This window comes from Hemitrygon akajei, chromosome 3 (genome assembly GCF_048418815.1).
Source record: "Hemitrygon akajei chromosome 3, sHemAka1.3, whole genome shotgun sequence".
Classification (NCBI taxonomy): Eukaryota; Metazoa; Chordata; class Chondrichthyes; order Myliobatiformes; family Dasyatidae; genus Hemitrygon; species Hemitrygon akajei.
This window is the reverse complement of record NC_133126.1, coordinates 198296559-198323517: the sequence shown is the minus strand read 5'-3', so window position 1 is coordinate 198323517 and position 26959 is coordinate 198296559. Positions and strand designations below refer to the sequence as shown.

The 26959-nt window shown below is 45.2% G+C and overlaps 1 protein-coding gene across 2 annotated transcripts in view; it reads left to right on the top strand.

The window, feature by feature from the left end:
* The window catches only part of LOC140725781 (interleukin-1 receptor accessory protein-like), a 61813-nt gene that overhangs the window by 1944 nt on the left and 32910 nt on the right, over positions 1 to 26959 (top strand). Inside the window, exons 1-4 of one of the 2 annotated variants that reach the window (XM_073041681.1) lie at positions 1830 to 1970; positions 10324 to 10454; positions 17708 to 17784; positions 24394 to 24679. In XM_073041681.1, coding sequence (XP_072897782.1) covers positions 17709 to 17784; positions 24394 to 24679 — 362 coding nt within the window. In that variant the 5' untranslated portion in view covers positions 1830 to 1970; positions 10324 to 10454; position 17708. Of the gene's footprint in view, positions 1 to 1829; positions 1971 to 10323; positions 10455 to 17707; positions 17785 to 24393; positions 24680 to 26959 lie in introns of those variants that run through there. The other variant, XM_073041682.1, reaches the window with a different exon arrangement.

The following is a 26959-nucleotide window of genomic DNA, read 5'->3' as shown; positions in this document are numbered from 1 at the left end:
GTGCATGACCATGCATTTTCTAACATTGTATTTCATTTGCCACTCTCTTGCCCATTCTCCTAATCTGTTTAAGTCCTTCTGCATCCTACCTGTTTCCTCAACACTACCTTCTGCAAACTTGGCAACAAAGCCATCTATTCCATCATCAAAATCATTGATATACAGCGTAAAAAGAAGTGGTCCCAACACTGACCCCTGCGGAACACCACTAGTCACTGGCAGCCAACCAGACTAGGATCCTTTAATTCCCACTCGTTTCCTCCTATAAATCAGCTAATGCTTTAACCATGCCAGTAGTTTATCTGTAATACCATGGGCCTTAAATTTGGTAAGCAGCCTCATGTGTGGCACCTTGTCAAAGACCTTCTGAAAGTCCAAATAGATAGTGGAATTGGTAGCTTTGTGGCAAAGTTTGCGCATGATACAAGGATAGGTGGGGGGGGGGAGGTGTGGGTAGTGCTGAGGAAGCAATGTGATTGGAGCAGGACTTAGATTGGAAGAATGGGCAAAAAAGTGGCAGATGGAATACAGCGTTGGGAAATGTATAATGCATTTTGGTTAAAGGAACAATAGCGCAGAATATTATCTAAATGGGGAGAATATTCAAACATCAGAGGTGCAGAGGGACTTAGGAGTCCTTGGGCAAGACTCCCAGATGGTTAACTTACAGGTTGAGTCTGCAGTAAAGAAGGCAAATGCAAAGTTGGCATTTATTTCAAGGGGAATGGAATATATAAAAACAAGGAGATAATGCTGAGCCTTTATATGACAGTAGTCAGGCTGCACTTGAAGTATTGTCAACAGTTTTGGGCCCCATATCTCAGAAAGGATATATTGTCATCGGAAAGTCTAGTGGAGGTTTACGAGGATGATTCGGGAATGAAGGGGTTAACGTGGGAGGATCATTTGGCAGCTCTGGGCCTGTACTCACTGGAATTTAGAAGAATGCATGGGAATTTCATTGAAACCTACCGAATGTTGAAAGGACTAGATAAGGTGGATGTGAAGAGGATGTTTCCTCTGGTGGGGGTATGGGAGAGAGGCAGAGAGTAGGGAGAGATTAAGAAGGAGAGAGGATTGGAGAGGGAAGGAGAGATGGAGGAGGGTAAGATTGAGGAGGGAGGGAAATTGAGGAAGGTGGGTAACATATTGAGGAGTATGGGAGAGATAGAGGAGGGTGAGGGAAAGATTGAGGAATATGGGGGAGATATTGAGGGTTGGTGGATAAATAGAGTAGGGAGAGTGATTGAGGAGAGTTGGGATAGATTGAGGAGGATGGGGAGAGATTAAGGAGTGTGGGAAGAGATTCAGAAGGGTGTAGGGAGGGATTGAAGTGGGTGGAGGCTGAGATTGAAGAGCGGGAGAGATTGGGGTGGGAGGGGAGAGATTGAGGATGGGTGAGGATATATTGAGTGGGGAGACTGATTGAGGCCAGTGCAGAGAGATTGAGGAAGGTGGAGGTTGAGATTGAGGAAGGTGAGGGAGGGATTGAGGAGGGAGGGGAGAGAGTCAGACGTGTGGAGGAAGAGATTGAGGAAGGTGGAGGTTGAGATTGAGGAGGGTGAGGGAGGGATTGAGGAGGGAGGGGAGAGAGTCAGACGGGTGGAGGAAGAGATTGAGGAAGGTGGAGGTTGGGATTGAGGAGGGAGGGGACAGAGTCAGAAGGGTGGCGGGAGAGATTGAGGAATGTGAGGGAGGGATGGTGGAGGTTGACATTGAGGAGGGAGGGGGAGAGATTGACGACGATGGGGAGGAACTGACGTTCTGAGCTGCGGACAGAATTGGCCAGGGCGTACGCAACTGTCCAGAAAAGAGCCGCCCGCTGGGAGTGGATCTCGGCCTGCAGGAGTATTTCCCCAGTGCTCGGGGCCGTTGCCCAACAGGCTTCAAGTAAACAGAACATTTGCGGGAAGTGGGTGCGACGAACTCTCTCTCGCCCCGGGAGCGGAGTTTCCCCGTGAAATACCGCAGTGAGTCGGAGCGTCAGACAGCCGAGCAGAGCGCGGTGTCGGGGGGACGGGTTGGGTAGTTTCCGCTCGGGGGCTGCGTGCTCGAGTTGAGAGAAAGAGAGAGAAGTGCTGGGGAAGAAAACAGAGGGGGATGGGTGAGATATGGCCGGGGAGGGTGGGGGTGGGGGTGGGAGAGAGTGATTGTGAATGAATGAATGAGAATGCCATACAAATAAGGAAAGATGTGGTAGTGGTGGGGAGGAAGGTCACACTCATAGAGTCCTGATGCAGAGTTTTAGTTTGAAACATTGGCAGTCCTTTCCTCTCACAGAGGCTGCTCGATCCGCTGACGGACTGTGTGTTCCTACAGGTACCAGAATCCACCATCTCTTTTGTCTCTATTAAATGGAGGTTGAAAGGTTCTTGATTAGAAAGGGTGTCAAAGTTTATGGTGAGAAGACAGGGCAATGGGGTCGAGAGGGATAATAAATCAGTCATGATCGAATGGTGGAACAGACCCGATGGGCTGAATGGCCTGATTCTACTCCTATGGCCTTGGACTCGGGGTGAGAATTGGGATGTTTAAATAAGATTTCTAAGGCAAGTATTTTACACAGAGGGTGGTAGACAGAAGGAACACTGTGCCAGAAAAGTGGCATAATATGTATATAACAGGTACAAAAATGGCGGAAGGGCCACGTTGATATGTTGTCTGCTTCTAAAGCAGGAGTTCCCAACCTTTTTTATACCATGGGCCAATACCATTAAGCAAGGGGTCTGTGGACCTCGGGTTTGGGAACCCCTGCTTTAGAAGCAAACAGTAGTTGTCTTATACGACCTTGTGTTTCTCCTGCACAAATTTAATGATCATCTCTCACCCTGCCCGCTCATCTTTTCATACCAGCTATTTTCTGATTCAGGTTCAGATTTACTTATCACATGTACATTAAAATGCATTGTTTGTGTTGATAGCCAACACACCCGAGGATGCACGGGGGGGGGAGCCACTACGCATTCTGGTGCCAACATAGCATGTCCACCATTTCCCCTCTGCACTCTCATCCCTGGCACTCGGGTTCCCATCCCCTACAGCTCCAGTTTAACTCCCCCTTAGCTGCACTAGCAAGGATATTAGTTTCCCTCCAGATCAGTTGCCAACCTCCCCATCTGTACAGGTCCTACCTTTCCTGGAAGAGTGCCCAATGACCCAAAACCCTGGAGTCCTCCAACCCACACCATCTCCTTAGCCACATATTAAACAGTATTATCCTTCTATTTCTCATCTGACTAGCATGTGGCACAAGTAGTAATTCTGAGATTATAACCTTGGAGGTCATGTTCTTTAACTCCCTTAATTCACTTTGCAGGGATTTGTCACCATCCCTACCGACGTTATTGGTCCCGACGTGGACCACGATCTCTGGCATTTCTGATATATTGTCTATTCCTTTGCTTCCACAGATGCTGCTTGACCTGCTGAGTTCCTGCAGCAGTTTGTTTCTTTTCTTCAGATTCTAGTATCTTGATAGTAATAACCTTAATCGCATTTGATCTGCTTCCAGTTTCTGCCTCTGTTCTCAAAGTTCAAAGAAAATTTATTACCAAAGTACATATATGTCACAGCAAAAAATCTTGAGATTCACTTTTTGCAGACACACTCAATAAATCCAGTAACCTTAGCGCCATCAGTGAAAGACTGCATCAACTTGGGTATTCGACCAGTGAGCAAAAGACAGGAAACTGCAAATACAAGAAGAAAGAAATAATTATAATAAATAAATAAGCAAGAAATATTGAAAACATGAGATGAAGAGTCCTTGAAAGCGAGTCTATAGGTTATGGGAACAGTTCAATGATAGGGCAAGTGAAGTGTAGTGAAGTTATCCCCTCTGGTTCTGGAGCCTGAAGGCTGAAGGGTAGTAACTGTTCCTGAATCTGTTGGTGCGAGTCCTGAGGCTCTTCTCCCTCCTTCCTGATGACAGCAGCGAGAAGAGAGCATCTCCCGGATGGTGGGTGCTGCTTCCTGCAACTTTGCTCCATGTAGATGTGTTCAATGGTGGGGAGGGCATTACCCATGATGGAGTGGGCCATATTCACTACTTCTTGTAGGATTTTCCATTCAAGGGCATTGCTGTTTCCATACCAGGCTGTGACGCAGTCAGTCAACATACTCTCCACTGCACATCTATGGAAGTGTGTCAAAGTTTTAGCTGTCATGCTGAATCTCTGCAAACTCCTACGGAAGTAGAGGTGCTACTCTGTTTTCTTCACAACTGCACTTACATGCTGGCCCAGGGACGGGTCCTCTGAAATATAACACAGAGATATTTATTGAGAACTAAATGAATTGTAGGGATACATGCAGTATCATTTTTTAGATAGATAGATAGATACTTTATTCATCCCCATGGGGAAATTCCAACTTTTTTCCAATGTCCCATACACTTGTTGTAGCAAAACTAATTACATACAATACTTAACTCAGTAAAAAAATATGATATGCATCTAAATCACTATCTCAAAAGCATTAATAATAGCTTTTAAAAAGTTCTTAAGTCCTGGCGGTAGAATTGTAAAGCCTAATGGCATTGGGGAGTATTGACCTCTTCATCCTGTCTGAGGAGCATTGCATCGATAGTAACCTGTCGCTGAAACTGCTTCTCTGTCTCTGGATGGTGCTATGTAGAGGATGTTCAGAGTTATCCATAATTGACCGTAGCCTACTCAGCGCCCTTCGCTCAGCTACCGATGTTAAACTCTCCAGTACTTTGCCCACGACAGAGCCCGCCTTCCTTACCAGCTTATTAAGACGAGAGGCGTCCCTCTTCTTAATGCTTCCTCCCCAACACGCCACCACAAAGAAGAGGGCGCTCTCCACAACTGACCTATAGAACATCTTCAGCATCTCACCACAGACATTGAATGACGCCAACCTTCTTAGGAAGTACAGTCGCCTCTGTGCCTTCCTGCACAAGGCATCTGTGTTGGCAGTCCAGTCTAGCTTCTCGTCTAACTGTACTCCCAGATACTTGTAGGTCTTAACCTGCTCCACACATTCTCCATTAATGATCACTGGCTCCATATGAGGCCTAGATCTCCTAAAGTCCACCACCATCTCCTTGGTCTTGGTGATATTGAGACGCAGGTAGTTTGAGTTGCACCATATCACAAAGTCCTGTATCAGTTTCCTATACTCCTCCTCCTGTCCATTCCTGACACACCCCACTATGGCCGTGTCATCAGCGAACTTCTGCACATGGCAGGACTCTGAGTCATATTGGAAGTCTGATGTGTACAGGGTGAACAGGACCGGAGAGAGTACGGTTCCCTGCGGCTGACAGGCTGACTTTAACAATGTTATATGGCTGGTGAAGTTGGAGTGTCATTCAGTCTTCTTTTGCCTTTGACAGTCCTGAATATTTTGGCCTCCTTTCTCATTCTCTTTGTAATCCAATCTACTCAGCTGGACTAATATTGTTCAAGTAACAAAGTTCAAGTTTATTGCCATGGTCGTACCACACCCAGGGTATAAATATCATGAAACTTAGATTTTTTCTGCAGCACGGTGCACTACAAACATACAATAACATAAACTTAAATGAACTTGTTGACATGGTAGCATAGCGGTGAGCATAGCATTGTAGAGTGCCTGCAGCGGTCCAATCCCTGATGTTGTTTGTACGTCCTGCCCGTGACCATATTGGCTCCTGCAGGTGAGGGTTAGTACTGGGCACTGGAATCATGTGGGCTGCCTTGGACTGTATTGGTCATTGATGGCAAACGATACATTTCACAGTGCATGTGACAAATAAAGCTAATCTATCTACCTATCTAATCTACGTAACTCGCACAGTTGTAGGTGAATTGCTGCTGTAGGATAATAACTGTTCTAGAGCCTGTTGCTGTGGGACCAAAGGTTTCTGTGCCTCCTGCCCAATGGTGGCAGTGAGAAGAGATCGTGGCCTGGGCGGTGGGGGTACTTGATGAAGAATGGCGCTTTTGTGTAGCAGCGCTCCTTGTAGACATTCTCAATGGTAAGTGAAGACATTGCCTTTTATGGGAGCTTGCTGTGCCCAAGTCTTTCCCACAATGCATTGCAAAGGTCCTGGGGTTGTGGCAGGTGCTACATAAAGGCAAGTCTTTGGTTCTTTCATTATTCTGTAATCTTGAACACCTATTAAATCTTCTTCTTGACTTTGTTGCCTTAAGGAGGTCAGTACCAGCTTCTCCACCTCCTTGAGCAGCTGATAATTTTACTGTTGTAGCTCTTGGAACCTATAAACAGATTCATTGAATATTAGAATAAAAATCAACTGGATTATCAGTAAGGCTTCAACTGTGCTGAAGTGGATGCATTGTTGGAGTGCCCTTGGCCTTGAGTTAAATCCTTCCATCTTTCTGTCTCATGATATTGGTTGTTCTGGGTATAATTCATTACCTGAGCGTGTGAGTGATAACTGGAGATTTTATGGGAAGGTCTTATCTCAGTCTGTCTATAATTTGACAGTTCCAGTGCCGTCCTCTCCTTCCACCTTCTGCAGAATCTTAGAATATGAATCAGAATCAGGTTTGATTTCACTGGCATATATTGCGAATTTTTTGTTTTGTGGCAGCTGTACATTGCAATACATAATATAATGTAACCCTCAGGCTTTTCCAGCTTGCGTTTGTCTAGGGGAATCAACCTTCGGCCCCGCCAAACTGGGTAATCACGCTTGTGCGGATGCTGTGTAATGTACCCCCGGTTACAAACCCACAACGCAAAATATCAGACAGTACACCATATGCAATTAAATGATTGAACTTTATGCATCTTAATCTGACTATAGGGTTAGTAATGAAAATAAACAAAAAAAAAGAAAGGGCCCAAAGTCAAGTCAAAGTCATGTTGGAGCTCACTCAGTAGCCATTCTTCCGCCATCGGTCTCCTCCGAGTGTCGCTGATCTTTGGACCCTCAGATCCCAGTCCACTCCGTCCAGTGGTCTACCAGCTCTCTCCACACACGTCTTCCCTCTTCATCTCTCCTCGACAAAAGACCGCAAAAAAACATCTTTCCAGACTCACAAGACACAGCAACAGTCTCTTATTGGCTAACATGCATCCTGTTATCTCCAGCCATAACCCAAACACTGCTGCTACAGAGAAACGGTTAACTCAGCAGTGAACATTACAAAGAAGCTATTACATTAGCAGTGAAACCTTATAGCGTGTTACAATACATAAATTACAATAAGAAATACTGTTTGTGCGTATACATGTTTAAACACAGACAAGATGAAGCAGAGGGGAATAAACTGTTCCTAATACATTGAGTGTGTGCCTTCAGGCTCCTGTACCTCCGCATTGATGGTAGCAATGAGAAGAGGGCATGTCTGGATGATGGGGCCCTTAATGATTGGCATAATCTTTTTGAGGCATCACCTGTTGAAGATTTCCTCAACACTGTGGAGGCTAGTGCCCATGCTGGAGTGGGCTGAGGTTACAACCCTCTGCAAAGGTTCATTTCTGGTGATTCAAACCACTTCAGTTTGTCCACCATTCTTGTGCTTACTTAGAGCTAAATAATGAATCAATTTTGAATTTCTAGGCTTTTAACACCATCCTCCGCCAATCCCTCACCATTTAGAGTCAGTGTTATACAGCTCAGAAGCAGGCCCTTTGGCATAACTCAGCCATGCCAGGCAAGGTGCCCTTCTAAACGTGTCACATGTTCATGTGTTTAATCCCCAACCCTCTAAACCTCACATATCTATGCACCTATCCATACGTATTTTAAGCAAAATTGATTCAAATTCCCACGTTCCGGAAATTCTGACCCCTTGTTTCCAATTGACTGGACTGGAGTCAATGAGGGATGCTTGTCAGCTATGGCAAGGTTTGAATGCCATAACCTCCTCCTATCTTGGAACATAGGGGACAGCCAGATGAGCTTAATGCCTTCCATGCTTGCTCTGATCACCAGAACTGGGAGGAACCGTTATGCACCCCCTCTCTTGATGATCCTGATGATTCTTTAGTCTCAGTATCGGAAGATGATGTGTGGGCTGCCTTCAAGAGAGAGAATCCAAGGAAAGTATCCAGTCTGGACGGAGTACCTGGCCGAGTACTGAAGACTGTGTGCTGGCCAACTGGCTGGTGTATTCATGGATATCCTCAACCTCTCTCTCCAGCAGTGTGTGGTACCCACCCACTTCAAATAAGCTTCAATTATATGGGTGTCCAAGAAGAGCGTATTAACCTGTCTAAATGATTATCACGTGCTTACTGAAGTAACAGATTTATAGCAGATGCTATCTCGTTGGCTCTTCACACAACCCTGGCGCTTCAGGACAACAAAGGTGCATACATCAGAATGCTCTTTACTGATTGAAGCTCAGCATTTAACACATTCACCCCCTCAGAACTAATCAGCAAACTCCAAGACCTGGGCGTCAGTACCCTCTTGTGCAATTGGATCCTGGATTTCCTCAGTTGTAGACCCTAACCAGTTTGAATTGGTAAAAACACCTCCTCCACAATCTCCATCAGCACAGGAGCAGGGCAGGGATGTGTGCTTAACCCTCTCCTCTACTTGCTTTACCCTATGACTGTGTGGCTAAGTACAGCTCTAACACCATATACAAGTTTGCTGATGACACCACTGTTATGGACTGTATCAAAAGGGTTGATGAATCGGCATACAGGAGGGAGGCTGGAAGTTTGGCTGAGTGGTGTAATTACAACAACCTCTCACTCAATGTCAGTAAGATCGAGGAACTGATTGTAAACTTCAGGAGGGAAACCAGAGGTCCATGAGGTAGTAATATTCGGTGCTACATTCTCAGAGGACCTGTCCTGGACCCAGCATATAAATATAATTGTGAAGAACAACATTCAACAACAACTCTACTTCCTCAGGAGTCTGCAGAGATTCATCATGTCATCGAAAACCTTGGCAAATTTCTATAGGTGTGTGACGGGGAGAGTGCTGACTGGCTGCATCACGGCCTGGTACGGGAACACCAATGCCTTTGAGCAGAAAATCCTACCAAATGTAGTGGATTCGTGGGTAAAGCCCTGTCAATTATTGAGCACATCTCCACGAAACGTTGCCGTAGGAAAGCAGCATCCATCATCAACAACACTCAGCACCCAGGCCGTACTCTCTTCTTGCTGCTGCCATCAGGTGGAAGGTAGAGCAGCCTCAGGACTCACACCACCAGGTGCAAGAACAGTTACTCTCCCTCAACCATCAGGCTCTTGATCAAAAGGGGTTAGCTACACTCATTTTGGGACTCTTTTATCTTGTTAATTCATGCTCATTATTTATTGCTATTTATTTATTATCTGCATTTGCATAGTTTGTTTAGTTTACAGATCCTGTTTACAGTTACTGTTCTATAGATTTGCTGAGTATGCCTGCAGTAAAAGAATCTCAAGGTCGTATGTGGTGACATGAATGTACTCTGATAATAATTTTTACTTTGAACAATTGGAAATCCTGCTCAATCTCTCACGCCTTCCTCCACCAACCTCTTAAATTTAAACAATCTTCCTCCAAGGACAATTGTCAGCTTAGCTTTTTTTAGACTATGCTCCTGAATTGTGGAATTCAATGCCTAAAATTGTAAAGGTTGCCACTTTCTAACGCCAGCTCAAACCTATTTACTGAACCTTGCTTTTAACTAACATGTTGCACTTTATCCCAGTGTAAAGCACCTTGAACTGTATCAGCTATACGAAAAGTGCTCTATAAATAAGTTATTTTTGTTATTATCATTATTATTGATTTCCAGTGCCCCACTTTTGGTTGCCATGTCAACAGCTGCTCGGGCCTAATCTCTAGAATATCTCCCTCAAACTATTTCCTATCCTACCTACACTTCCTCCTTAAAACCCACTTCCTTCATCTAAGATATTAGGACAAATGATTCTGCAGATGCTGGAAATCCAGAGTAACGTACATAAAATGCTGGAGGAACTCAGCAAATCAGGCAGCATCTTTGGAGGGGAATAAATAGTTGACGTTTCAAGCCAAGAAGTTTCATCAGGTCTGGAAAGGAAGCATGTACTCCTTCTTCTGCCCCACCCCCTCCTTCTTACTCTGTTGTCTTCCCCTTCCTTTCCAGTCCTGGTGAAGGTCACTGACCCACGCACGAGGGGAAGGGCAGGACCTGTTAGATACAGAGTGAAGTTCCCTCTGCACTGTTCCTCATGGCCAACCCTGGGTTATATTGTGTCTGAGTTCCTCCAGATTTTGTGGGTGTTGCTCTTCCATGTGTGATTCTGTATTTGTTAAACACTAGTGTGATTCATCTCAAACTGGGTTGCTATGTTAACGAGGCTGTATTAAGTGATTTATAAATAAGACTGGTTTTTCTTTCCCGTTGACAGTGGAAATGCTTGAGACATGTCCTGACTAGTGCCATTAGCAGGCTTGCAGAGATAATTCACTTCCACGTTTCTCTCCTGAAGTTTGGCCTACGAACTGTCGTTACCAACTTTGACCGTCTACACTTCAGCCTGTAAGTATTTGCTCATTTCAGACGCAGTATCAACCCAGGGTTGACCACGAGGAGCAGTGCAGAGGGAGCTTCACTCTGTATCTAACTGGTGCTTGTCCCTTCCCCTGGTGTGTGTGACAGCACAGGATGGAGGGAGCTCTAATCCAGTGCTAACCTGTACCTAGAAAGTGTGGTATGGGATGGTGCAGGAGGTTTATTTGCCTGCCCTGTCCCCTTGGGAGTGGATGGTAGAATGGTTTGGAGGGAGCATCAACCTGTCCTATCCTGTGGGTGAGTGTCATGGATGGTGTTGGGGGGGGGGGGGGGTTAGCTTTACCATATATCTAAATTGTCCTATCCCTTTGTGGGTGGGTGATGGGACACTGTGCTTAAGTTGACAACGAACCTATTTTGTCCCTGTGGAAGTGGGTGACAGGGTGCTTTGCTCAACCTCTCCTTCTGGAGGTGTTTGATTGGGGTGGTGTGGAGGGAGCTTTCCTCAACCTCTCCCTCTGGAGGTGTTTGATTGGGATGGTGTGGAGGGAGCTTTCCTCAACCTCTCCCTCTGGAGGTGTTTGATTGGGGTGGTGTGGAGGGAGCTTTCCTCAACCTCTCCCTCTGGAGGTGTTTGATTGGGATGGTGTGGAGGGAGCTTTCCTCAACCTCTCCCTCTGGAGGTGTTTGATTGGGGTGGTGTGGAGGGAGCTTTCCTCAACCTCTCCCTCTGGAGGTGTTTGATTGGGGTGGTGTGGAGGGAGCTTTCCTCGACCTCTCCCTCTGGAGGTGTTTGATTGGGGTGGTGTGGAGGGAGCTTTCCTCGACCTCTCCCTCTGGAGGTGTTTGATTGGGGTGGTGTGGGAGGAAGGTTTATACCTAACGTACTGTCCCTGCCCTGGGAGTATGTGATGGGACAGTATAAAGGGAACTTCACTCTGAGTCTAACCTGCACTGTCTCACCCCGTGTGTGTGATGGCATGGTAAAGACCATAAGATCATAAGATATAGGAGCAGAATTTGGCCATTTTGTCAATCGAGCCTGCTGCTATTCCATAATGGCTAATCCCTCTCAACCCCATTCTCCTGCCTTCTCTCTATAACCTTTAACACTCTTACTAATCAAGAAACTATCACCCTCCACTTTAAATACACCCAATGACTTGGCCTCCACAGCCATTTGTGGTAATGAATTCCACAGATTCACCACCGTTTGGCTAAAGGAATTCCTCCTCATCTCTGTTCTAAGGGAACAGCCCACAATTTGGTCCTCGACTCACCTACTATAGGAAGCATCCTTTCCACATCCACTCTGTCTTCCTGTATTCAAAAGATTTCAGTGAGATCCCCTCTTATTCTTCTAAATTCCAGCGAGTACAGGCCCAGAGCCATCAAATGCACCCAACATTAACCATTTAAGTCTCAGAATCAACCTTTTGAACCTGCTCTGGACCCTCTCCAATGTCAGCACATCCTTTCTTAGATCATGTGCCTGAACCCACTCACAATATTCTAAATGTGGTCTTATAATACCCTATAAAGAGGGATTCTTGCGCTCTACCTAACCTTTGCTGTCCCTGTCCTGGGGAGGAGGAGATGGAACAGCATAGAGGGATCTTCACTTTCTACCTAACCAGTGCTGTCCCTGCCCGGGGAAATTTAATTAAAATTAAATAGCTCCAGCATCTCACTAGTTAGTAGCAAAACACATTTTACCAGATTCATTTTCATAGTTTGTCGCACCAGACAGTCAGCCATTCTTGTCTGGCGCGCGGTGTCAAGATTGGTCTCCTTTCGGATTAACCGTGTCACGGTATGAACGTTCCTGACTCGACTCTTGTTTTTTACGAGGCCGAGTGGCTAGCTCGACGCTCACCCTGGCACGGATGGAAAGTGCCCCCGGGTGCTGACTGGGTTTGAACTCAGGAGCCTTCACTTCCCACTATGCACCAGATGCGATCAGATCAATCAATTGCCTTTTGAAACTGAGCATCAAGCAGTTGTTGACAGCAGGCATGATGTGACCTGCTTTTCCACACAGTATCAGCACGTAGCTGGGTTACTCATCAGTCGGTTGAACCACTGCCATGTGACTCCAGAGACCCGGTTTGATCTCGACCCCCTGTGCTGTGTGATGGTGTTGGCTTTCCATCCTGGTTTCCTCCCACACACCAAAGACATAGGTTAGCTGGCTGCAGTAAATTGTCCTTAGAGTCACAGTCCATAAGACCAGAACACACAGGAGCAGAATTAGACCATTTGGCCCATCAAGTCTGCTCCGCCATTCAATCATGGCTGATCCTTTGAAACTTTTTACCCCTCTTCAACCCCCCAGGGGTTGACAATACTCCAAATGCACCTGTCCTGTCACCATATCTCTTGATGCCATGACCAACCAGGAAATTATCAACTTTCACTTTGAAAATACCCACAGACTTTGCCTCCACCACAGGCTATGGCAATGCATTCCACAGATTCACCACTCTTTGGCTAAAAAATACTCCTCCTTACTTCTGTTTTAAAAGGTCACCTCTCAATTTTGAGACTGTGTTCTCTAGTTCTGGATACCCCCACCATGGGAAACATCCTCTCCACATCCACCTTATCTGGACCTTTCAACATTCGGTAGGTTTCAATGAGATCCTCACACATTCTTCTAAATCCCAGTGAGTACAGGCCCAAACCTGCCAAACGCTCCTCATATGTTAACCCCTTCATTCCCAGAATCATTCTCATGAACCTCCTCTGGACTCTCTCCAATGACAACACATCCTTTCTGAGATATGGGGCCCAAAACCGTTGACTATACTCCAAGTGCGGCCTGACTAGTGTCTTATAAAGCCTCAGCATTATCTCCTTGCTTTTATATTCTATCCCTCTTGAAATAAATGCCAACATTGTACTTCCCTTCTTTACCACAGATTCACCCTGTAAATTAAACTTCTGGGAGTGTTGCACGAGGACTCCTAAGTCCCTCTGCACTTCTGATGTTTGAACCTCCTCCCCATTTACATAATAGTCTGCACTATTGTTTCTTTTACCAAAATAAATTACCATATAATTCCCCACACTGTATTCCATCTGCCACTTCTTTGCCCATTCTTCTAATTTGTCTAAGTCCTGCTGCAATCCCATTGCTTCCTCAGCACTACCTACCCTTCCACCTATCCTCGTATCATCCGCAAACTTTGCCACAAAGCCATCAATTCCATTATCTAAATCATTGACAAGCAATGTGAAAAGTAGTGGTCCCAATACTGACCCTTGAGGAACGCCACTAGTCATTGGCAGCCAATCAGAAAAGGCCTCTTTTATTCCCACATACTACCTCCTGCCTGTCAGCCATTCCATTATCCATGCCAGTATCCTTCCTGTAACATCACAGGATTTTATCTTGTAAGCAGCCTCATGTGTGGACCTAATTAAATGCCTTCTTAAAATTCTAGTAAATGACATCCACTGCCTCTCTTTTCTCCACCCTGCTTGCTACTTTCTCGAAGAATTCTAACAGATTTGTCAGGCAAAAATTTTCCCTTTACAGAAACCAAGCTGACTTTGACTTATTTTATCATTAATCTCCAAGTATCTTGAAACCTCATCCTTAATAATAGACTCCAACACTTTCCCAGCCACTGAGATTAGGCTAACTGGCCTGTAATTTCCTTTCTTTTGCCTGCCTCCCTTGTTAAAGAATGGAGTGACATTTACAATCTTACAGTCCTTCGGGACCATGCCAGAATCAAGTGATTCTTGAAGATTATGACCAATGCTTCCATTATCTCTTCAGCAACCTCTCTCAGGACTCTGGGATGTAGTCCATCTGGTCTGGGAGACTTATCCACCTTAAGACCATTGAGTTTGCGTAGCATTTTCCCCTTTGTAATAGCAATGGCACTCACTCCTGCTCCCTGACACTCACGGACCTCTGGCACACTGTAAAGAGTGATGCAATGTAGTCATTAAGTTCATCTGCCATTTCTTTGCCGTCCCATTACTACCTCACCAGCATCATTTTCCAGTGGTCCAGTATCAACTCTCTCCTCTCTTTTACTCTTTATATAACTGAAGAAAAACTTTTTGTATCCTGCTTTATATTATTGGATAGTTTGCCCTCATATTTTATCTTTTCCCTTCTTATGGCTTTTTAAGTTGCTTTTTGCTGGATTTTAGAAGCTTCCCAATCATCCAACTTCCCACTCACTTTTGCTACTTTACATGCCCATTCCTTGTTTATGCAGTCCTCAACTTCCCTCGTCAGCCACGGTTGCCTACCCCTGCCTTTCGAGAACTACTTCTTCTGTGGGACTTATCTATCCTGCACCTTGTGAACTATTCCCAGAAACTTCAGCCACCTGTGCTCTGATGTCATCCCCACCAGTGCTCTCCCCCAATCCATCTGGGCAAGCTCCGCTCTCATGCCTCTGTAATTCCCTTTATTCCATTGCGATGCTTCTCGCTCTCAAATTGCAGTATGAATTCAGTCGTGTTATGATCACAGTCTCCTAAGGGTTCCTTTACATTAAACTCCCTAATAAGATCAGGTTATTACACAACACCCAATCTAAGATTGGCTTTCTCTGAGTAGGTTCAAGGACAAGCTGCTCTAAAAAGCCATCTCGTAAGCATTCAACGTATTCCCTGTCTTGCGATTCGACACAAACCTAATTTTCCCAATCCCCTTGCGTACTGAAGTCCTCCATTACAATTGTGACATTACCCTTTTTACATGACTCCTTACAGGTGGCTGCGGAAATCAATTCCAAACTCCGGAGAGCATCATGCTAACCACTACACTACCTTGCTGCCTTGCAATCATGATGTTTTTCTAAATAAAATTAAAAATACAGTCTGGGATTAGGCTCTTCGGCCCATCTAGTCCATGCCAACCAAGGTTCCCATCGAAATCTTTCCTATCCATGTTCACGACCAAGTACCTTTCAGTCGTTGTTTACGTAGCAGGACCAACATCTGAGCCATAGGGGAAGGTTGAACAGTTTAGGACTTTATTCTTTAGAGTGCGGAAGATTGAGAGATTTGTTAGTGGTATTGAAAATTATGCGTAGTGTAGAGAGGGTAAATGCAACCAGGCTTTTTCCACTGAGGTTGGGTTACACTACAACTAGAAGTCATGGGTTAAGGGTGAAAGGTGAAATACTTAAAGGCAACATGAAAGGGAACTTCTTCACTGAGAGTGAGACTGAGAGTGGTGAGATGAGCTGCCGGCAAAATTATGCAAGCAGGTTCGATTTCTGCGTTTAAGAGAAATTTGGGTAAGTACACGAATGGGAGGGTTTTGGAGGGCTACTGTCCAGGTGCAGGTCAATGGGACTAGTTCAGCATGGACCAGATGGGCCAAAGGGCCTGTTTCTGTGCTGTAGTGTTCTATGAGTCTATGACTCTACCTGTGTCAACCATTTCCTCTGTCAGCTCTTCCCTCTGGGTGAAAAAAGTTGCCTCTCAGGTTCCTGTTAAATCTCTCCCCTCTCATACTAGATCTATGTCGTTCAGCTCCTGACTCCCGAGCCTGTGGTAAAGTCTGTCTTGTAGGCAACGTTCCCTCTAATTTTTTTTTTACAGCTGCGCGAACCAACCCCTGCTCTGAGCGGGAAAGTTTTACACTGCCTGAAATAGGCGTGGCACTTTAAATGTTTTTTTGTAATTATACATACTATGAATAATTAGATGGTGTCAGCAGTTTATTAACAATGAGCTACCAACTTCCGTTGTTATGATTTGTATCAGTGTTGAAACACTGTCAATGTAAATACGTTGAAGCTCTAAAATGTTTCAAAGTAAAAGTTGTGTTTTGTTTATTATTTAGAATATTTACAGATTATATTCATTAACACGTAATTGATTACAAGTAAATTCACAGTTATATTAACAGATTTCAAAATTATATTAACATTATGGAAAGAAAATTCAGCTGCACGGCAAAAAAGCCTACATGCATGGGAGCATTTTAGTTGCGCTGCCGTGGACCAGCGTGTTTCAGAGAGAACAGTGCTTTAGCTGAGTGGTAGAATCTGGGGGGAGTTAGTGGGGCAGGTACAATAAAAGTGTTATACTTATGAGGGATTCTGACAAAATGCCTGGTGTGGATGAAATGGAGACACAAGAGATTCTGCCGGTGCTGGAAATCGGGAGCAACGCGCACAGAATGCTGGAGGACCTCAGCAGGTCAGGCAGCATCTGTGGAGAGAAATGGACAGTTGACATTTTGGGTTGAGACCCTTCATCAGGACTGAAAAATAGAGGGGAGGTGGTTAGTATAGAAAGGGTGGAGCAAGAGCTGGGAGGTGTTGGGTGGATCCAGATGAGGAGGGATGATAAGAGGAGGGGAGAGTGGGAATAGAGGCTGGGAGGTGATGGGTAGATCCAGGTGAGGAGGGATGATAGGCAGATGGAGGAGTGGAGAGTGCTAGATGATTGGGGTTGGGGTTGTGGAACATAGAACACAGAACAGAACAACTCAGGAATAGGCCCTTCACCCCATGCTGTTGAATAGTTTTGGACTTTATTTCCTGGAGTGTAGGAGAATGAGGGGAGATTTGAAAGAGGTATACAAAATTATGAGGGGTATAGTTAGGGTAAATGCAAGCCGGCTTTTTCCAATGAGGTTGGGTGAGACTCGAACTAGAAGTCATAGGTAAAGTGTGAAAGACGAACTGTTTAAGGGAAATATGAAGGGAATACCTTCCCTCAGAGGGTGGTGAGAATGTGGAACGAGCTGCCATCAGAAGTGGTGGATTCAGGTTTAGTATCAGCATTTGAAAATAAGTTGGATTGGTGTATGGATGGGAGGGATATGGAGTGCTATGGTCCCAGTGCAGGTTGATGGGACTAGGCAGGATAATAGTTGGTCGTGGATTAGATGGGTCGAAGTGCCTCTTTCTATGCTCTATGTCAAAGTTGTGCCTAAGTAATTAAACTGGTAATTAAATGTGCAACAGATCCATTTTACCTATCTGTCCCTCAATTCTCTGTACATCCAAGGGCTTATCTAAGAGCCTTTTGAAATCCTCTCTCATTCAGTCCAGATGAAGGGTCTCCACTTGAAAATGTTAACTGTCCATTTCCTTCCTCGGATCTTGCCTGACCTGCTGAGCTCATCCAGCGGTTAGAAATTCTGAGTAACAGTTTCCTAAACTCTTCTCCGTTACAGTGTTGGAGCTTTTACAGCAGGAAACCTGCTCTGTGCCTGTGGTCACAGCTCTCTTGCCTTCAGCTTCAACTGTGTTCTGTAATGAAGTGTTAAGGCTGCTCTTGCTTTGTACCAGGATGCATCGTGCCCTCTCGATCTTGGTCCTGGGCCTGTTGGTCAACACCGAAGTGAGGGAGATCCACGGTGAATCTGGTGAGTGAGACACTGCGATCGGTTGACTTTTTTAGTAGCGTCAGAATGCGACCAACCTTGTGGGCAATATTTTGGCCAAATCAATGGGGCCATTCAGCCCATCTGGTATAAGGCAAGCCTATGAATTGGTGTCCAATGAGCTTTAATGCAAATCCCTCCTTTTCACCTGTACTCAGTGGCCACTTTATTAGGTACACCCGTATATCCTCTCATTAATGGAAATATCTATTCAGCCAATCATATGGGAACAACTCAATGCATAAAAGCATGCAGGCACGGTCAAGAGGTTCAGTTGTTTTTCAGACCAAACATCAGAATGGGGAAGAAATGTGACCTAACTGACTTTGACAATGGAATGATTGTTGGTGCCAGATTGGGTGGTTTAAGTATCTCAGAAACTGTTGATCTTCTGAAATTTTCACGTACAACAGAATCTAGAATTTACAGAGAATGCTGTGAGAAAGAAAACAAAATTCTATTGACCTGTCCTTGAACCCTAGCCCTTCATACTTCTCCCATCCAAGTACCTATCCAAACTTCTCTTAACTGTTGACATCAAACCTACACTCCCCACTTCCACTGACAGCTCGTTCTACACTCTCCCCACCCTCTGGGTTAAGTCCCCCCTCACGTTCCCCCTAAACATTTCACCCATCACCGCTAACCCATGACCTCTCGTTCTAGCCCCACTGAATCTCAGTAGAAAAAGTCTGTGTGCTATCTATCCCGCTCATAATTTTGTATACCTCGGTGAAATCTCCCCTCATTCTCCAGTGCTCTAGGGGATAAAGGCCTAACCTATTCAAGTATTCCCTAGAGCTCAGGTCAAGTCTTGGCAACACCTTTCTAAATTTTCTCTGCACTCTTACTGACATCTTTCCAGAAGGCAGGTGATGAGACCTGCGCCAAGTTGGACCTCACCAATGTCTTGTATGACCTCAACATTTTAGTTTTATTTAACGGTACAACACAGAGCAGATCTTTCTGGCCCTCCAAGACACACCACCCCAGCAACTCCCAACAAACCCCATTAACCCTAACCTAGTCATAGGACAACTTACAATGGCCAATTAACCTACCTGGTACGTCTTTGGACTGTGGGAGGAAACCAGAGCACTCGGGGAAAACCCACACATGAAGGTCACTGTGCCAGAAGCACTCTTTACGACCCTGAAGGGTTTTTTTTCTATGCTTATTTCTCTTATGCTTTAGGGACATGGGCATGGACATTTCTATCCATGGTTGCTAGTGAGTTGTTGGATGGGTACATGGAGTTCGTCCATTAAAATTGTGATTCAACCTTGAAACAGAAAGTCTCTCACAGATGAAGTGGTGAATGCGGGCTCACTTTTGACATTGAAGAAGAGCTTGGATGAGAGGGGTTTGGAGGGATATGGCCCAGGTGCAGGTCAGTGGGACTAGCCTGTTTCTGTGCTGTAATGTTCTATGTTTCTATGACATGGTGCATTTAACAGCCTTTGGATCTCCTGAATTTAACTTGTCTGTGGCACTTGGAGGCCATGGAGAACTAACCAGCCAATTAATGTTCCCTTTATATGGTACCCAATGTGGTGAGTGGCACAGTAAGTGCCTTGTTGACACAACCTCACAGTGACTCTGAGTTAGTTCTTGCTTCATAGAGACCAGCTGTGTGGCAGAAAAGGCCCAACAGCACCTCTTTCACCTCAGACGGTTGAGGAAGATTGGTATGGACCTCTAAATCCTAAGAACTTTTACAGAGGCACAATTGAGAATGTCTTGACTGGCTGCATCACTGCCTGGTATGGGAACTGTACCTCACTTAATCGTAGGGTCCAGACAGCCCAGCGCATCTGTAGTTGTGAACATCCCATGATTCAGGACATTTACAAAGACAGTTGTGTATGCCCATAGGATTGTTGGGGACCTGAGTCACCCCAACCACAAACTGTTCCAGCTGCTAACATCTGGGAAACGGTACCACAGCATAAAAGCCAGGACCAGCAGGCTTCAGGACAGCTTCTTCCACCAGGCCATCAGACTGATTAACTCACACTGATTTGAGTGTACTCTATGTTACATTGACTGTTCTATTTATTATAAATTATTATAAATTGCTATGATTACATATTGCACATTTAAACGGAGACGTAACATAAAGATTTTTACTCATGTATGTGAAGGATATAAGAAATAAAGTCAATTCAAGTCAATACATCATCAAAGCAGGCCCTTCAGCCCATCTAATCCATGTTGACCAAGATTCCAAGATTCCAGCTAGTCCCATTTGCCCACATTTGGCCCATATCCCTCTGACAATGTACTTGCCCAAATAGAACATAGAATATAGACTACTACAGCACAATACAGGCCCTTCAGCCCATGATGTTATGCTGACCTTTTAGCCACTCCAAGATCAACGTACCCTTTCCTCCCACATAACCTTCCATTTTTTTATATTATACAATAAACCTATGAGTTTATTTAATATCCCTAATATAGCTGCCTCTACCACCACCCATGGAAGGGTGTGTGTGACTCTCTCTCTCTCTCTCTCTCTCACACACACACACACACACACACACACACACACACACACACACACACACACACACACACACACACACACACACACACACACACACACACACACACACACACACACACACACACACACTCACTCACTCTTGTGGGGACCGCCCACAAGTGGCTCCAGTGTAGCACACACACAAAATTCAGCCTAACATCACTGAGCCAATATACAACAAATAGCAGCAGAAGGGCAGACCACTTTTCCACCAAACCCTGCCTCCACCCACACACAGCCTTCTGACCTTGGGGTGCTCCAACCTGAACTCTGACCTCCGGCTCCTTCCCCTACATTTGTCACATTACAGTGTTGGATGTCCTGTGGAACAATCTCTTCCTGTCTTCCTGTTCACATTTCATTGTACTTGTTCCCTGGTCTGTGATCTTGAACATCATATTCATATTCAGATTTATTTATCACATGTACATCCACGCACACACGTGGACAGGCCTCCAACACCAACAAGCTGCCTCCAGTCCTCCGATGTCCAGACTTGCCTACCTCGGGGCTTTGACCTTCAGACTTCAAACTCTGGATTTGCCAACTTCTAGCCTTTGATCTCTGGACTCGCCAATCACAGGCCTCCAACCTCTGGGTCCGCTGACTGAAATTGGACCTCCAGTCCCGGGACTGAACTGACATTGGACCTCTGCGCCCAGGATTCACTGATCTCGGGAGTCACCGGCTCTCATTTTTCAGGTCAGGGCTTCAGACCTTGGTCTTCGGAGATCACTGCCTTCCAACCTCGGTGTAATCTGACCTCCGCTCCTTCTCCTTGCCTCATTACAGCGTTGGATGTCCTGCGGAAGGATACCCACATTGTTCAGCTGAACAACGCAGAACAAAACAACATCCTAAGTGACAAAGCAACAACAGCAAATCAAGCCCCCTTCCTCCTTGCACACACAGAGTCCTGCAGTGCATTGTAGATTCACAGACATTGGACCTTCAGTTTCCCCAGCACCCTCATGGAGATTTGCAAACTTGGGGCTTCAGCCATCAGTCCTCATCTTCTGGACCTTCAGTTGGCCTTTGCGCTTTGATCTGGACTTCTGCTGGACCTGCAGGCTTTGATCTTTAGTATTACGCAAGGACACATCAATGACAACGAATGAGGTCCCTCAATGAGGACCCAAATTCCACGCCTCGAATTCTGGACATTACCCCAAACATCCTCACTGGTCTGCAGGCCTGACATCTGACTACGCCCTCTTTGAACGTGGAGAGGAGGCTCAGACTGTGGCTTGTCCTCTAATTCCCTCAAATCCCCATCCCTAAACCCTAACCTGGCATTTAACTCCCATTTCTGTCCCAAAACAATCCTTACCAACTTAAAAAAACTAACAGACAGCTAAGTCTGAGCCACCACCTCAATGGAGAGAGACTACAGCTCAGCGCCATCTTAACTGGAATAGCAAATCATTTTAAGTTCCCAATGCTTGGAAACATTGCGAATGATCAGAGGAGCCAAACACAGAGCAATCTGATTGTAATATTAACTAATTCTCTAATTAACCTAATAAAGAGGCCACCATGTATATGAAGTGCCTCAGACTACTTAAATTCCAAGCATTGCTTTAAACATTGAACAAACCGTAAAGTAGGACACAGTATAAATGCTCTTGGTCGGAGTCGCACAGTTGTACATTCCAAGCAATGTTGCTTGGACAATAAAATTCAAAGCAGTTTGTAGTCAACTCGTCCAGGAGTGTGAAGAGTCCCTGTGGTTCACTCTGCAGTTTTGTTGTTGGTATTATATACAAGGCAAGAGAAATGCTCCACATGATAGATATCATACCGTGTTACCTGTGGCTGTGTTCCTTCTGAGTAATCAGATCAGCAGCTTCTAGCATGGCTTCAGTCTTCTTACTTTAATAATCAGAATCGGACTCAGGTTTAATATCACTGGCATTATGTCATAAAAATTATTGTTTTGCGGCTGCAGTGCAGTGCAATACACAAAGTAAACTATAAATTGGAGTAAGGAATATATGTAATTAAATTAGAGGAAAAAAGAGAGCAAAGATATGTACATGTCTTCATTGTCTCTTCAGAAGACAATGAGCAGGAGTTTGAATGTTCTCCCTATGACCTCATAGGTTTCCTCTGGGTTCTCTCGCAGTCCAAAGACCTACTGGTCATTGTAAACTGTGCCATGATGAGGCTGGGGTTTAATTGGGGGTTGCTAGGTAGCATGGCTTGTTCCATGTTATATCTCAATAAGTAAAATAAAAAATGAACTCTGATAGCAGAATCTGTTCCTAAACCACTGAAGTGTGTGCCTTCAGCTTCCTTTCCCTCCCCGCTGTTGGGAGCAATGAGGAGAGGGCATGTCCCAGTTGATGCCGCCATTTTGAATCATCTCCTTTCGAAGGTGCCCTTGATGCTGCAGGCACCATTGCCCATGATAAAATTAGCCGAATTTGCAGATTCCTGCAGCTTTTGCTGACCCTGTGCAGTGGCCCCTCCAAACCAGATGGTGATGCAACCAGTTAGAATGATCTCCGGTTAGACTTTAGAATTGCTAAAATGTAAGAATGCTTTTCCTTTGCAGGAAGCCCTGGTGGACAGGCTACAGGACTAGAGCACCATAAGGCTAGATTAAAACATTTTTGGGCTTCTGAGTGAGAATTAGTGAGAGATTTAGCATGGTAATGACTATTTTGACCCCATGAGCTCACGCTGCCCAATACAGCCATATGACCAATTAACCTCCTCGTCACTGGAATAAATGAGGGGAATGGGAGGAAAGCCATACAGTCAAGGGGAGAACATACAAACTCCTTAGAGACAGCAGTGGGAACTGAACCCCAACATGGCACTGTAATAATTGGTTGTCCCTTGTATCTGACGATGACACAAGAAACCTGTGTGGGACAGTTTTTAAAGTGGAAAAACCATTGCACTGGGGCAGTGACACCTTCTCGACTTCGGAAGTCCTGGTCCAGTGGTACAAGTAGCTATCACAACTGGAATCTTCCTTGGATGACCATGTCTGGTCATGTCTTTTGCTCCCACAAAGTGTTGCAGAACTGACTCGCTCATCTCATCTCACTGCTCATCTCATCTGACCAGTCTGCTGAAGCTGACTTTGCATGCTAGGGCAGGCAGGTCCCAAGCTCACTGGCTACCCTCGCCCGGTTTGGCCGGCTGTCGAAGTGGCGTACAGGGACGTGGCTGCTCTTGCTTGCAAACAGCTACTTGGAGCCACCGGAGAGAGCTGAGTGTCTGGTGGGGAACAAAGTGAGTGAGCTGCCCCAGAATTGACATGACAAGCCCCTTCACCAGAAGTACTAGCCCTCCCTGGACGCCCCATATGCACCCTAGGGTGAGCAGCGGTCTCTATAATCGTGAGTTTATGCATTGCTCTAAAATCGAATGGTGGAGGGGAAGAAGTTGTTGCTAGAATTTTGCGCTAAAGTCTCTTCTGTTCCAATGAGCCTGCCCTACCCAATTATACCATGCCTTTGCACTATAGGAGGAAACCACAGAACCCAGAGCAATCTAATTTGGTCACGGAGAGAACTGACATATGGAACAAAATCGCTGTTCTGTGGCAGCAAGGCATAAGAATTGCTCTGTTAATAAATGAACAAGCAAATAAATAGTACGAAAGAGAAATTGAATGGTTATGGATTCATGGATTGTTCCAAAGCCTGATGACTGAGTGGAAGAAGTTGTCTTCCCCATCACCCTCTTCTCATTGCTACCATCGATGACGAGATACAGGAGCCTGAAGACACACACTCAATGTTTCAGAAACAGTTTCTTCCCCTCTGCCATCAGATTTCTGAAAGTACAATGAACCCAGGAACACCATCTCACTGTGTGTTTCCTCTTTTGGCATTACTTATTTAATTATTAATATACTTATTGTAATTTATATTTTTTATTATTATGTATTGCAATGTGCAGCTGCCACAAATCAACAAATTTCAAGATGCACGCCAGTGATATTAAACCTGATTTTAATTCTGGTTGTCTTCTGCCTGTAATGTGTTTACCTGTACTACAGTCTTCCCCTGTGCATGCTGTTTCAGGAGGATGTGTGGTCTGGGGTACCAACACCAGCATTGCAGTGCAGGCCTATGATGGGGAGCCAGTGAAAGTGAGCTGCCCTCTCCCCCTGGCGGACATCAGGACTAACCACAGTATGGCCCACGAGTCAGGCCTGACACTATCGTGGTACAGAAGCAGGCAGGGCGAAGAACTGGACGAGCCCATTGATTTTCACCAGGCGGAGGAGCGGGTGTCAAATGAGGAGGAAGGGCTGTGGTTCTGGCCGGCGTTTGTCAACGATTCTGGGAACTACACTTGCATGTTGAGGTACAGAAATTGATTAATTTCACTTTCAAGTTCAATTGTCATTAAACCATACATATGAATATAGCATTCCTCTGTGGCCAAGGGTCAAAACACAGTACTGACAGTCACACACACCACACAGTGCATATAGCCGAAAAAATATACTGTTGCAAAACAAAATTAAAAATAATAATAATCTAGCCCAAGTCTCCAAGCGTTATGGTCTATAGACTGATGGCACATAGGATGTTAGCCTGGAGCCACATTTCTGCAAGAACACGCCGACAGCAGTTCCTCATTTCGCTCAAGTACAGCCACAATCCAGCTTGTCTTCTCGAACAGGTTTGCCACGGAGGCATGGGGCATAGGGTGGAATTTCACACTGTGTTCTCGCACTATGAACAAGCTCTCAAGTTAGTCCTTTTCTTATAGAACTTGTGCGTGAAAAAATTGCATCTGAACTCGTGGGTGAAAAAATTGACGCATGGAGCATAAAAGGTTGCCCACCCCGACTTAGGCTTACCCATAGGCCTCTGTTTTTCCGAGCTCCATGTAGAGTTTACAGAGAATGGTGTGGAAAAACAAAAGCCATCCGGTGAGCAGCAGTTCAGTCAGCCTCGTTACCGGGAGAGGTCAGAGGAGAACGGCCAGACTGGTTCAAGCTGACAGGAAGGCGACAGTAACTCAAATAACAGTGGTGTGCAGAAGGACATTTCTGAATGCAGAACACATCGAACCTTGAAGTGGATGGGCTACAACAGCAGAAGACCACCAACTCAATGGCCACTTTATTAGGCATGGGAGCTTCACAATGAAGTGGCCACTGAGTGTATGGAGAAAAACACAAAAATGCTGGAAACACTCCGCACATTTGGAAAGAAAAATGGTCAGCATTTCAGGTCAAAGATGATTTGAAATGTTCTTGGAGTTAAGCTTTAACCTGTTTCTCTCTCCATAGATACCGATTAACCTGCTGAGTGTTTCCAGCAAATCATATTTCCATTATAACCCTGAGGATTTAGTTTGAGTACATGCTTTTTTTCAATCCTTCCAAGTGGATCAAGCTGGGAAGAAATCTTCCTTGATCAGCGTTTCAATTTAATGCAGACAAGTGTGAGGTGTTGCAGTCTGGGAGGACCAACCAGGGTAGGTCTTCCACAGAGAGCATAGGGCAGTGAGGGTAAGGTCACAAAGAGAGCTTTTGGCACAATGGCCTTCATTAATCAATGCATTCAGTGCAGGAGATGGGATGTTTTGTTGAAGTTGTATAAGACGTTGGTGATGCCAAATTTGGAGTATTGTGTGTAGTTTTGGTTACTGTGCTTTAGGAAAGATGCCAATAAGATGGGAAGGGTGCAGAGAAAATTTACAAAGATGGTTCAATTTCTGCATGGAGGATGGTGACCAGTGGTATTACACAGGCATCTGTTCTGGGGCCCCTGCTCTTTCTGATTTTTGTAAGTGACCTGGATGAGGAAGTAGAAGGGTGGGTTAGTAAATTTGCTGATGACGCAAAGGTTGGGAGTATTGTGGATAGTCTGGAGGTTACAGCAGGTCATCAATAGGATGCAGAACTGGGCTGAGAAATGGCAAATGGAGTTCAACCCAGATAAGTGTGAAGTGGTTCATTTCAGTAGGTCAAATTTGAAGACAGAATATAATGTTAATGGTAAGACTCTTGGCAATGTGGAGGATCAGAGAGATCTTGGGGTCTGTGTCCATAGGACACTCAAAGCTTCTGTACAGGTTGACTGTGTTGGTTAGAAGGTGTATGGTGTGTTGGAATTCATCAACCGTGGGATTGAATTTAAGAGCTGTGAAGTAATGTTACAGCTGTATAAGATCATTGTTAGACCCCACCTGGAGGTACTGTGTTCAGTTCTGATCACCTCACTACAAGAAGGATGTGGATATTATAGAGAGAGCGCAGAGAATATTTCCAAGGATGTTGCCTGGATTGGGGAGTATGCCTTACAGGAATAAGTTGAGTGAACTCGGCCTTTTCTCCTTGGAGCGACGGAGGGTGAGAGGTGACCTGATAGAGATGAATAAGATAATGGGAGGCATTGATCGTGTGGATAGTCAGAGGCTTTTCCCAGAGCTGAAATGGCTTACACCAGGGGGCATAGTTTTAAGGTGCTTGGAAGCAGGTACCGAGGGGATGTCAGGGCTAAGTTTTTCACACAGAAAGCGGTGGGCGCGTAGAATGCTCTGCCAGCGAAAGTGGTAGTGGTGGATACCATAGGGTCTTTTAAGAGACTCTTGGATAGGTACCTCAAGCTTAGAAAAATAAAAGGCTAT